Source organism: Conger conger, chromosome 9 (assembly GCF_963514075.1).
Source record: "Conger conger chromosome 9, fConCon1.1, whole genome shotgun sequence".
Classification (NCBI taxonomy): Eukaryota; Metazoa; Chordata; class Actinopteri; order Anguilliformes; family Congridae; genus Conger; species Conger conger.
Window position 1 is genome coordinate 48,180,664 of NC_083768.1, and position 12,636 is coordinate 48,193,299.

General features: G+C 37.6%; 1 protein-coding gene across 1 annotated transcript; it reads left to right on the plus strand.

Annotated features, from left to right (window-relative positions):
* The first annotated feature begins 5,834 nt into the window (after nucleotides 1-5,834).
* On the plus strand, nucleotides 5,835-11,502 carry si:ch211-133n4.6 (uncharacterized protein LOC797776 homolog). Its single transcript, XM_061253963.1, has 9 exons — nucleotides 5,835-5,938; nucleotides 7,764-7,822; nucleotides 8,341-8,367; nucleotides 8,721-8,753; nucleotides 8,952-8,987; nucleotides 10,450-10,485; nucleotides 10,778-10,816; nucleotides 11,112-11,144; nucleotides 11,399-11,502. The coding sequence occupies exons 1-9, from the start codon at nucleotides 5,928-5,930 to the stop codon at nucleotides 11,437-11,439; spliced, it is 315 nt and encodes a 104-aa protein (XP_061109947.1). The 5' UTR covers nucleotides 5,835-5,927; the 3' UTR covers nucleotides 11,440-11,502.
* Nucleotides 11,503-12,636: the final 1,134 nt, after the last annotated feature.

Here is a 12,636-nt window from a genome sequence, read left to right on the forward strand (position 1 = left end):
CATAGCCTTTTTAGTTTGAGACAGTTTGCCAAGGGAATTCCAAGGAATCCACTCTGATAGCACATTAACCACATACCCCGAAGCAATACTGTTAAACCAGCATTACTTCAGGATACTGCAGTTATACAATTATTTAGTTGGTACCTTGCTTCTACCTGCCCCAATATTTCTTGTTTGATCAGGGTGACATTTAAATTGGAATGCTTTTGATTGCTCATGCATAGACTGTAGAAGAAGTGCTCATGTCGATTGATGACAGTTGAATGTGCTGTAGCGACTTTTAACATATCAGTAAGCTCCATAACGTTTGGGACAAGTAATTTTTTTCTTGATTCTGGTCAGTATTTAAGGGTATTTTATGGCACCTTGGTTTGAATATTAGAATGTAGAAATTACATTTTATACATAGCCCCCCATTTGAAGACACCATCATGTTTGGGACATATTACTGCTATGTAAATGAAAGTATTTGTGTGTCATACTTTGTCCCATATCTTGTATATGCAATGACTTCTTGAAGTGTGTGGCCCATAGACATCATCAAGTACTGGCTGATGCTCTGCCAGGTCTGTACTGCAGCCTTATTCAGCTCCTGCTTGTTCCAGAGGATAATTGCCTTACGTTTTCTCTTCAGCATACGAAACGCATGTTCAATTGGATTCAAGTGAATGATTTAGCCAGTCAAGAAGTTTCCTGTTTCTAGTTTAGAAAAACTCCTTTGTTGCTTTAGCAATATGTTTGGGATCATTGGCTTGCTGTTGCACGATGTGCCGTCTAATGGGTTTGGAGGCATTTTCTTGAATTTGAGGCTTCAGTACACTCCAGAATTCATTTTGCTGCTATCAGCAGTTACATCATCAATGAAGACAAGTCAGCCAGTACTGTGGCAGCCATACATGGCCAAACCATAACACCCCCGCAACCATGTTTAATAGATGATGGATGCTTTAGATCTTGGGCAGTTCCTTTTGGCCACAACACTTTGCTCTTGCACTCTGATACAAGTGGATCTTGGTCTAGTCTGTCCAGAAGACCTTTTTCCAGAACTCTGCAGGCTCTCTTAAGTACTTCTTAGCTGACTGTAACATGGCCATCTTGTTTTTGCAGCGAACTAGTGGTTTTTATCTTTTTTAGTTCTATTTGTGAAGTCTTCCATGTACAGTAGTCAGTGACACATCCACACCTGCCTCCTGAAGAGTGTTTCTGATCTGTCAGACAGGTGTTTGGGGTTTTTTCTTCATTATGGAATAATTATTTGGTCATCATTAACTGTCTTCCTTATATAATGACAGTCTTCTGTAAATAATGAGCTCATCAGTGCTTTTTCTTAATTATTTTCCAAACAATTGATTTTGGCCAGCCTAAGATTTGCCCTATGTGTTTTTTGTTTTCTTTAATAATATATCAGCCACATAATGGCTTCCTTGACTTTCATGGCACAGTTCTAGTCTTCCTATGTTGACTGATGCAAATAACTGACTCCAAAGGCAATCAAATACTAAAAGCTATTATACTGTATGATACAATTGAACACACCTGGCACTAATCAGCAACACCTGTGCAGCTTGTGAAGTCATCCCAAACAGTATGGTGGCCTGAAATAGAGTGATGGGAGGGGTGTTATAAAACGGCTGTAATTTCTACAAAGTGAAACTAAAGTGTGTAAAGTACAATTCAAATAAACGCTGAGAATCTGTGCTTTAAACATGTGAATTGTTTGGTTAAAAATCTAAAATTGTGCAGTGTAGAGACAACAAAAAATGTTCACTGTAACATTCTTTCACATTCTCCGTTTCTCACTCAATTTGCAATGCATTTATAACCACTAATTTATCAGACTTTTGTAAAATTTGAACACCTGGCCTCTGCTGCACACAACTAAACAAAGCTACTGTATCTGTGGGAAAAAACATCTTCAATGTTGGAGCATCAATGAGGCTCAGAGCTATCTGAGTCAGGAAAGGTGCTTGCCACAAGCGCAGCCTGGGCACCAAAGCCCATCATAGGTTTGAGTGTGCTGTAGAATGGGTTACTAAAGCCAACCAGGGCTGCTATCATTACAACTGTATTGATTCAGCAATGCATTTTCAAGAATGCTACAATTATGGTATTGTCGTCAGTATGAGATGTGTATTGTTGGATTGGATTGGTGCCTATTCTGTAATGTTATGTGGTCAGCACACAAGACAGGTACTGGCTTTTATGCAGTGGAGGAATGCATCTGAGGTACCCAGAGTGCAATGAACAGTTTTTCTCCGAATTAGGGAGGGGAATTTCAGGAAAATGTGTTTAAAATGCATAGGTAATGTTTCTTTTGAAACCCTGGTTTATGGGAGTATGTTATGTGTAGTAATTTAATAATTTAATTGTACAATTTTCACTTACAAGTATATTTATGATTTATATTTACAATTTTGGCATTAAAAAACAATCTGTGTTAATATCATTTTTATTTGCAATCTGAAACTTCTGTTTCTTCTAATTGAAATACAAAGCATGCCATCCCTAAAATGTTTCCCTTGCTGGGATGTTCATCTAATCTTTCTTTGTTTGTATATACATAGCTCTCACAATGCTGCTTAACAATGATTGTATATCAAGCTGCGCATTTTACTTGGATTTCTAGAGGAATTATCTGTGATGCTCTCTATAAATTACAATAGCATTACCAGCTGTTCCGTTTTGAAGACTTTTTAGATTCCAGGGACGGAAAGTTCATTCCAGAGCAGCTGATTTTAATGGGTCACATGACTTAGTTTATGTCTGGATTTTTTTATTTAAGCATCAAGCCTATCTGAATTCTGATGCATAAGTACCCGAAACTCCGCTCACAGTGATGTATCTGCTGGTTCATAGTGCAGCTTGTTTAGGAAAATAGACATAATATATCTACAGAGTTAATCACTCTTGTAGCAGTCCTGTGTAGATTAACCCTCACCTTAACCCCAATAAAGGACACACTGAGTTAGGTTCACTGGAGGCCACAGTGCAATGTGCTATATTGAAAAGGCATCTAATTCAATCAGCACTTTGATAAATCCCGTCTGGTATGTGCTTGCAGTAGGGTATAATTTTTCACACTGAGGGAAAATAGCAGACTTTTCTCGGAATAGTTATAATTTCACAAAGCAAGCACAGACTGCTCCAAACTACTGCTGGTTGAAAGCAAGCCAGGTGTCTTTGGTGATAGCATGCATGTGTCATCACATTAGATTTGAGCCATGGATCTAAATGGTTTGCATGGAATATGAGTGCAATTTGACGTGCGGTTATAGACAGTCTAGAAAAATAACACTGCTATTAACATTGAGTTATTCCACCCTGAAAGGGGATTTACTTTCTCATATCCAGGATGCCACATTGATGAAACATGACCAAATAGCAATGCACTTGTCTGCAGGACAAAGAAAGTGAAATAAGCAAGGTCTCTTGAGGTCAGAATTTATTTGGTTTTATAATATCATGACCTCTTCCCTGAGATTTTCGCATGGTGAATGGTGCTCATTAGAAGCATTTCCCCCACATTGGATACAGTACATTTTTAGAATAAATAGGAAGTCTACTTTTCCATTTAGTTGCAAAACAGTATTGCACTGAAATGTTTGAGCAATGTGTTATAAGTATTAAGTGACCCCCCCCCCCTTGCCTGCCTATTTTGTAATTATTGATTGAGTTTCTTAATGAAGTCTCTGCTGTGCCACTCACTTACTACATACTAGGAAAAGAGAAAAGAGTACCTCACATTAATGACAGCTGGTAGCATGATGCCACCTGTCTTACTGCTGGGTGGTGCTCAATCAACAGTAAGAGGAATCCTGGCCAACCGGGTCCCTTGCAGGATGGAGCCAACTGTGACTTGCAGCATCTGGCTCCCAGTCACAGTCTGCTAGGAGCCGTGAGGCAGGCCAGCAGTGCGCTATAGGGCTCAGTCTGTGCTCATGGCAGCGTCCTTACAAATGAAGCCACTCGGGAGCCTGCTATGCACATTGGAGGTTGACCTTACCGCCATCACGTCTTTCCGAACAAACGTTTTCTACGAAAGAGACCTTAAACAAATGGCTCTGCCTTTCTTTAAGGAGTGACTGTGGAATTCTCAGCAGGTTATTATCCACACTTTTAAGAGTGAAATCCTTTTAGCAGACGGACAGAGGGCCCCTTTGATCGGGCCCAGGATCATTCCGGAATACCCAGGCTGAGAAGTATGAGCTGTAACTCTACTACTGCGGGCTACTTACTTCCTTTATCATCATTCTAACCTCTGCTCTGTACGGGAGAGAGGACTCTCTTTTTAACAGTAGGCTACCATACAAATGAGAGAAACTTAAAACCGACTTCAGTACACTTCCTGTCTTGTCTTCAGACAGTCCATTCATTTCCACTGGCAGTTGTTCAACCTGATAGAAAACAAACCAACAGATCAAATGGCAACAGGAGCCAAGATTCAGAGGGACTTACAAGGACATTGGTCTTAGCAACATTAGTCTGTGAAAATTACTATAGTTAGCACTAGATTCTTATCTTGTCTGAACATTTTCAACACATACCGAATACCTCGTTCTGGCTTGTAATCAGTCTGATTACACAACTGTGGATCATTCTTACTACACACGCCTTTGCCCTGCACAACATTCGATCTGATTGTCAGTGTTGCCATCAAATATTGTCTGGGGCAAAGACGTGTGTAATAAGAATGATCCACAGTTATATAATCAGACTGACAAACACGTTTTATCCTTGGGGGGGTTATGATGACTTATTTACAGCGTACTGGGGCAATTAATTACCAATATCCACAGCCCTGCAGCACACTGATACAAGAATAGCACATCATCATGACTAGTGAGACCACACAGGCGTGGCTTTAAATCTTGACAGTGGTATAAATAAATCAGAATAAGCACCCACTCTCCTTGGTCCACTCATTGGCTCAGAATGGACAGACCGCTGTCTGCTTCTCTTCCATTCATAGACTTAATCAACAGATATAGCAGTCACAAGTTTTAATCATGTTTCCTGCCCTGGAAAGTATTTACAGAGCTTCTGGACCTGCCCTGAGGAACTTCGATTGCTGTCCCCTTTGAACAAACCAATTTATTAAATGTAGTCTACATTGTGCAGGAAAAGAGTGATGGTGTGAAACCTTATGACCTCCTAACATTAACCCAATGCAGCATACATATGAGAACTAAGCCCAACTGTGGTAATTGCAGTTGAAGTAGCCTACTCTACATGTCAGAGAAAGCTTCTTTTTTTTGGGGGATGTCCTCAGAGAGCCTCAAACTTAAGCCTCAGGTTCAGTCAGTGTTGGTTTACTGCTAACTGAGGTAACATTTCACACCATAATTTAAAATTCAGTCACTGGGATTCCCCATCCAGGTAACACCAGAATAGTTCATTTGCTCTGAGATGCGGAGAGATCCCATTTGGTCCGCGGATTGAGTTTCAGCGGTCAGCATTCACTGTCATCAGCGCGGACGATCAGCTCGGCGTGGGCTCGTGACCTCTTTCCCTGGCACCCGCTCTGAGCTACTGTACCGTGGAATCTGAACTTTGAAGAACGACGCATTCTCCCTTTGGGAACATTTAGGGTTAGACAAAAAAACAAAAAAACATACGACGTGAGAAATACCCATGGTAACAAAAGGTTTTCTGTGGTGCTACTGTGCGCCTAGGGATAAGAGCGATTCATTTGACGAAGTGTACGTAGGAGACACAAGAATCCTTACATTAAGCACGCAATTAATGTAATCCAAGATGAGCCCATTTTTTCTCCTCTTTCACAGCTCTGGTACAAAGACAGGCCAGCCCCCTCATCCGTTTGAAATGGTATAAAAGCTCCAGCATCACCCTAGGCTTTGAAAACCTGAACAAGTGCAATATTCAGCTTTGTACTGTACGATTTAGGATCCATTAACTCAACTCCAAAGATGCTGTGCAGGTAAGTTTTTAGTCAGTTAATGAGAGTTATCCTCTTTTATGTCTTTATGCTCCACAGGTGTCTTATTTATATGTCTCCCTGTCTGTCAATAACACAATTCTTTTCTGATTTTCCTTTTTAATTTTTTATCTTCTTTCAGTGTATCTTATTATCACTGTAGTACTTCTATGTAGCTACCTTGAGATACAAGCAGTGTTGGTCTCAGTTATGTTGTCTGTTTGTATGGTATCTATATACTCTGGTGAGTAACCAAACAGTCAAACAGAACTTTAATATTGGAATGGAAATGTGAGTTATATTTAGTCTATTTGTAAATGTTCTACAATTGCACTTTGAAGACCAGTTTAATATGATAGAATTTCACATGTAAGCATTAGATAATATTTTCAATTTTGTGAGCTGGGAATCAAAAAATACTAACAACCAGTTTCCAGAGAGCTCTAATAATACCATCAACAATACCAACTTAAAGAGGAATACATTTAATGCAGGTATTAATTGCTTTACTATTTATATTATTAAGAGAATATTGGAGTGCATTTGCATATGCTAACATATTTGCTTTTATGTTAAGCTGATAAATAACATATAATAATGCATCACTAGTCTTGTGCTCGATTCCTGGAGCTGCACACTGTTGCCTGGGTACCATTCCAAAAAAATATTTTTCAGTGTAATAATAGAAATATATAGGCATGTGGATATTTTTAGCAGCACATCGAGCACATCGAGTATTAGGTAATTTTATTATACAAATCCTACATTCTGACTTAATTACGCCATAAAGAAATATAATAGAATAATTCATATTAGTTGGATGAAAACACATCACGTCCATAGACTTTGTCTGAGGAAGGGTTGTGACCATTGGATTTCATACTCCAAAGATACAGCATTCTAATAATGAAGCACAACAAAAAAATAATAATGGAGAAATTTGTGCTTGTGTGTGTTGAAACATTACCTGTGTGTGTCGTTACACAACCTGTGTGGTTAGCGCTTTCTTTTGCTCAATGCTTTTGCTCAGCATCCTGCCATTGAAAATTGAATGTAATGTCTTTGTATTCAGGTTGATATATAAAAGAGCATGTTAACCATTTAAGTGCTGGGAGAGAGATTGCTGCAGTAAAATGATGCCTGTTGGTGCTTTATTAATCCTCCAGCATAAGGCGGTGGAATTGCATGGGTAAAAAAGATGCTTTGAGTGGGTGTTTGCCGTTGTGCTCAAAGCTGGAAGACAGGGGCAGCATGGGACCTGAAATTTGGTTTCCATGTCCTCTGGCACAACAAATTTTATGATGAAATACTGTCATTCAACCAGCAAGCCATTGCTCATTTGGAATGGATTTTCATTGGGAATCCATCCTTTTACAACAGGCATCTCCCCACTCAGACTGGTTTGCCCAAGGACACAGGAATGGCTAGACTGCTGCCAATCTGTACTGATAAGAGAAAGTGACCTTCTGGTTTGAAAATAAAGCAATTAATTGAAGTTATAGACAAATCACATAAATAACATGTCACGGTGTAATAATGGACCATAACACAACATATTTTATGTAAAGGACCAATATACACTTAGTCATATTCATATATTTAAAATATTGCAAAACGTTTTCTCAAGCTACATTGATTTACTTAACCATTACTGTACTGAGAAGGCTAGCTGCGAGTTAATTCTCACTTACAGTGATGTTGGCTTCAAACAAAATGGCCGATAATATAGCTCATGATACTGTAATATTTCATTTTCTTTGCATTTTGCTTGTACGTGTACCTTCACATTTACTAAACATCTTTTAATTTTCCGATCATTCTTCCTTAGGGATATTCTCCTCCTCTGCTCCCTGGCAGTTCTTCTGGTAAAAGGCGACCTCGATTCAGGTGAGTGTGTGGCAGTCATTTGGAATGTGATACAGCGGGTCATTTGGGGGTAGAGCCAGTCATTCCACAGGGATCTAAGAGACATCTTAAAGGCATTAATAATGATATCACACTCATTATACTGCCAATGTGCATTCAGTGACCACTGTATAAGGTATTTATTGGACTTATTTTTGAATCTTCTGCTGTTAGCCCATCCACTTCAGGGTTCGACATGTCTTGTATTCAGAGATGCTCTTCTGCATACCACTGTTATGGAAGAACTATGGTTTAATTCTGCTCATTTGGCACTTGCCTGCACTTGCAGCAGCATCTTATTACATTCAACAGTATTCAGACTGCCTCTGATGATTTCTTCTAATAATGAGAAATCAAACCACTGAAACATCCCTCAGTTGACATTATTAACAGAGTCATGAACACAGGAGCTGCAGGGTATATATAATACATTACAGAAACATACTGTAGAAATTGAATTATTAGCATGGCTTATGTGACTGTGTCAATGCATGTTTCAGATGGGAGTAACCACGCCATGTCCACAGGTAGGACAAACAATCATGGTGATGATGATGATGATGATGATGATGATGATTATTATTATTATTATTGATACAATATTATGTTTTTGTTATCAATTTTAGTTTGTATTCCATCACTGATCTGTTGCCCTCCTGAAAGGACTGAAATACTGTAGATCCTTATCCTACTCCTAGTTTCCTGTATGCTCCTCACATATCCACTTTTCTGCTGAAGCAGGGCCCTGGTCATTTAATGTCATTTTACTTTTTAAAATAACATTTTCAAGACATTTAATTTTGAGCCTGCAATAAGATAAATAAATATTTTACAATAGCTTTCACTGAAAGTACTAATCAGTTTATTTTCTCATTGACAGGCCAGGACTCCACATCTGATGAAGTGCCTACAGGTAAAAGCCTTTCTGGAATAAGATAATTCACATGTGGAACATATTACATCTAAAGGTATCTTGGATAATTTGAAATTGATTACTTAATTAATTGATCCCTGGTTATGGGTATGCACTTTGTTGTACGTCGCTCTGGATAAGAGCGTCTGCCAAATGCCATTAATGTAATGTAATTACGGTGTCCATCTTTGATTTCAGAGAGCATGAACTCCATTGCCTCGGATCAACCCAGTGGTGAGTGTGATATAACAGCAATGCCACCAAAACGAATATCAGAAATCCACAGTCAATAGTACGAGGTGTCCTTCCTCTGTCTCTGTCTCCGGAACTTTCCAATGACCTCTGAGTCCTTTGCGGCTTGAAAACATTTACCAAAATATGTAAGACTCCAGTGGGATAAAATGCCTGGTCCTTTTAGCAGTGTGGTAATAAGAAAAGTCTATAAACCATAAGTCCATAAAGTGCTTCTTTTTTATGTTCATTTATAATGTGAAATTGCTGTATCAGGTTTATGCTGATTTCAAGCTTTTGTCTGTAATAAGGACACACTGTCCTAAAATCGAACGTACAATCGAACACAGAATCTTCATTGAAACTCTACCTTTTTGTTGAGCTCACCTGAAATAACAGTTTAATGGAGACCTTCGAATTATACAGTTCTAACTGACATCTTTGACAAAAATGAGTTAGTGTCCTAAATATGTTGTTTATAGGGCACTAAATATATGTACAACGTTTTGCAAATCAATTAGCCAACTGCCCACTCAGTCCAAAAAGTGATTCATTTACAGGCCAGTGAATACAAATTCATTTAAAGATGAGTTAATCAGTCAAATAAAGAATGCACATCAGTCTGTTTTCAGAGGTTGGCAAGCTCTAGTTCACCTCTACATTTAATGTGCATGTCAATCAGAAATTGCAGGCCAGTTGTCTCTGCTGTGGCTCGTAAGTCTTAAAACAGCCCATAAGCAAAATAACTATTAAATACTACTGTCCTTCCTCTGTCTGTAGACCTTTTCGCGGTTGGATGAAGTGAGTAATGTTCTCACTGTCTGCAGTGTAACATTGGCCTATACAAAGATTTTCAGTAAGCATTTGATTTCCCTAATAGGATCAACTTTGAATGAATCTCATATTACATGTACCACCCATTTTAACAGTAATTACATATTAGCCCGTTTTTCTCCTCTCCTGCCACCTTGCGGTTCATTGATATAATGCAATCCATTCTGCAAATTAGAGGAGGACTAACTTAAGCAAAGAATAAGCAAAGCATATCTGAATAGAGATTTACCTCATAGTGATTTTTAAATAATATATATGACTTATATTGATAGCATATACTTTAAATATATTTCTATAGTATTACAAAGGAAGAAATGGAGGTTGGGTATTCATTCAGTTCATAATGAATTTATCTGTTTATATTATATTGAATTATTGACCTCCAAATTTCAATGAAAAGACGGAAAAAATAATATTGTTATAACTTATCTAATTAAGCTTGAAATCAAGTAATGAAAAGTAATAATTAATAATATTTATTGTCGGTAACTGAAACTGAAACTGAACTGACACTCTCTGTGTAACAGTTGAAAAATACAGTCTAAATACTGTATGTTGCTAAAATATAGTATGGAGGATGTTCTCGATAATGAAGTCCAAGCTAAAACATACTATGTGCTTTTCATTTTAGATGCCAGCAGCACGAGTGCTGAATCGGATCATGCTGGTGAGTGTTCATTTGATGTTCAGACATAGCCCCGAATCATCACTGTTTGGTCCAGCTGAAATATCAAACAGCATCTGTACCAATGACATGTACATCAGACAGAGAAGAACATCCATTTCTGTGCAAAGAGAAAATAAACAATCACCATCTTAAGCTAACCATTTTTTCAACAAACCAACCTGCACATCAGTTAGCCAACTGACCAGTCAGTCAAAAAAGTGATTCATTATGAGTTAATGAGTTAATCAGTCAAATAAAGAAAGCATATGAGTCTGTTTTCTTTGTTTCTCAGATGGCAGTCAGCCTGGCAGTGATGTGAATGCAAGTGCAGGTAAGTTCTTCCCTTCTGTTAATCAGGTCATTTCTGTGACAGCATATTAAAGTGTTTTAGCACCTTGGAACTGATTCAGGGCAGATCAACAATGTGATGTGCTCAAAATGAATAGTTTTAATAAACATACAGTACTTCTAATGATAATCCCATTGTGCTCAACTAAGGGGGGGGGGGGGGGGGGGTTGATTTCATTATTTTTTTTTGTATTTTGTTTTCATTCTCCAGTGGTTACTGAATTTTCCCTTTAGTGTGATGGTGTAACCAATAACTCAAGCATTTATTTCTCGTTTAGATGTCACTAAAAACAGTATTGAGGACCAGGATGGTAAGATATGGACTTTCTTACAATCTTGTCTCTAAAGCTGAATGAAATGCATAGTTTTGAAGTGGATATCTGACACTCCATGTCGTGTGATTGCAGAAGCCTTTGAAAGTGTCATAAATATATATATTTTTAAATGTAATATATTAATAAATGGTTATACTCTAGAGTGATGCAGATATTATTTTTAGATAGCTAAGTAACAAATGAAACAAGCCGGAAAAAGGTTATTTATTATTCTTTTTTATTATTTTCAGATGAGACCCCGGACTCAGATGAAGCTGTGAAACACAAATGAATCAGATCTCTTCAGTTTCCACGTAATATACTTTAAGGCTTGATCCAGAAGTTTTCCTCAAACACATACAGGGGCATATCCCAATGAACTATAAAGTAAACATTTGTAAGGCACAATATGGATTGCGTATTTTATTCAGTTTTGCATTGCCTTGCTTCTTGTAGTATAAGACCACACTTAAATAATCACAAAAATTGATATCATTCCAAAAAATGTTTGTCAGCGATCAAAAATCTCATGCATAATTAAGGAAAGTGATTTCATTTAAACACTTTCACACATTCTCTGTATGTTCCATCACAATGAGCGCCATCTAATCAATTTATGGCATTTTATAACCCTAGAAAATGGTTTTGTTCTGTCCAATGTCAAATAAAGCAAATTTCTTAACACAAACTAGATGGCAAACTACTCTTCTGTTCACATTCTAATTCCTGGGAGGAGGAACGACATTTTCTAACGGTTGGATCCAGTTAGAAATTGTGAATTATACCACTGTGTGTTCTGTAAGGGACCAGACGGTGGCGGCATTGAGCTATCTGTGTTCTCGGGCAACAACGGAAAATCTATTTCCATTAATTCACGGTTTGACTGCGAAAATTGAATCGAAAGGAATCGGCTCATCCGAAATCTATGTATATGCATATACTTGTTCTGTATATTTGAAATCCTATTAAAATACATATTTTTCATCCCGTACAGGTAAACGCTAAAGGAGGCTCAGATTCTCAGACTTGATGAAGCTAACTTTGACTGGTGCTGTCTACCTGAAGACTGTGTTATTATATTCAAAGCTGCGGCATAGAAATTAGCGGATAGTTAAACAATCTACTCTTGACAAAAACTCAGTGTTTAAATCACAAGTGTTTCTTCTTTTTTTTTTCATGATCATTTTTATGCACACAGTATTTTTAAAAAACAATACTTTTGAAAAAAGGAGAAACCTAATATTCGAATTAACATCAAATGTAAACATTCCTTTATCTTTAAACATTTTTCTTACATCATTATTCACTTAATAAACTTCTCCAAGCAAACATGCTGTTTTCTACAGTTTATAATTCATATTTTGATGGGTTTGACAAGTTTGGAAATTGTATATGAATGTGAGCGTATTATCCCATATGAAATTGCTCAGAACAAAAGATAGATACAGTTTTGTGCAAAAACTCTTAGGCTCCCTATATTTCTTTGATA

Bases quoted from the DNA above. Each gene is read 5' to 3' on its own strand.
- si:ch211-133n4.6 (XM_061253963.1), top strand. The intron at 8,988-10,449 runs GTGAGTGTGATA...TTTTCATTTTAG, and splicing joins TGCCTCGGATCAACCCAGTG to ATGCCAGCAGCACGAGTGCT. The intron at 11,145-11,398 runs GTAAGATATGGA...TATTATTTTCAG, and splicing joins CAGTATTGAGGACCAGGATG to ATGAGACCCCGGACTCAGAT.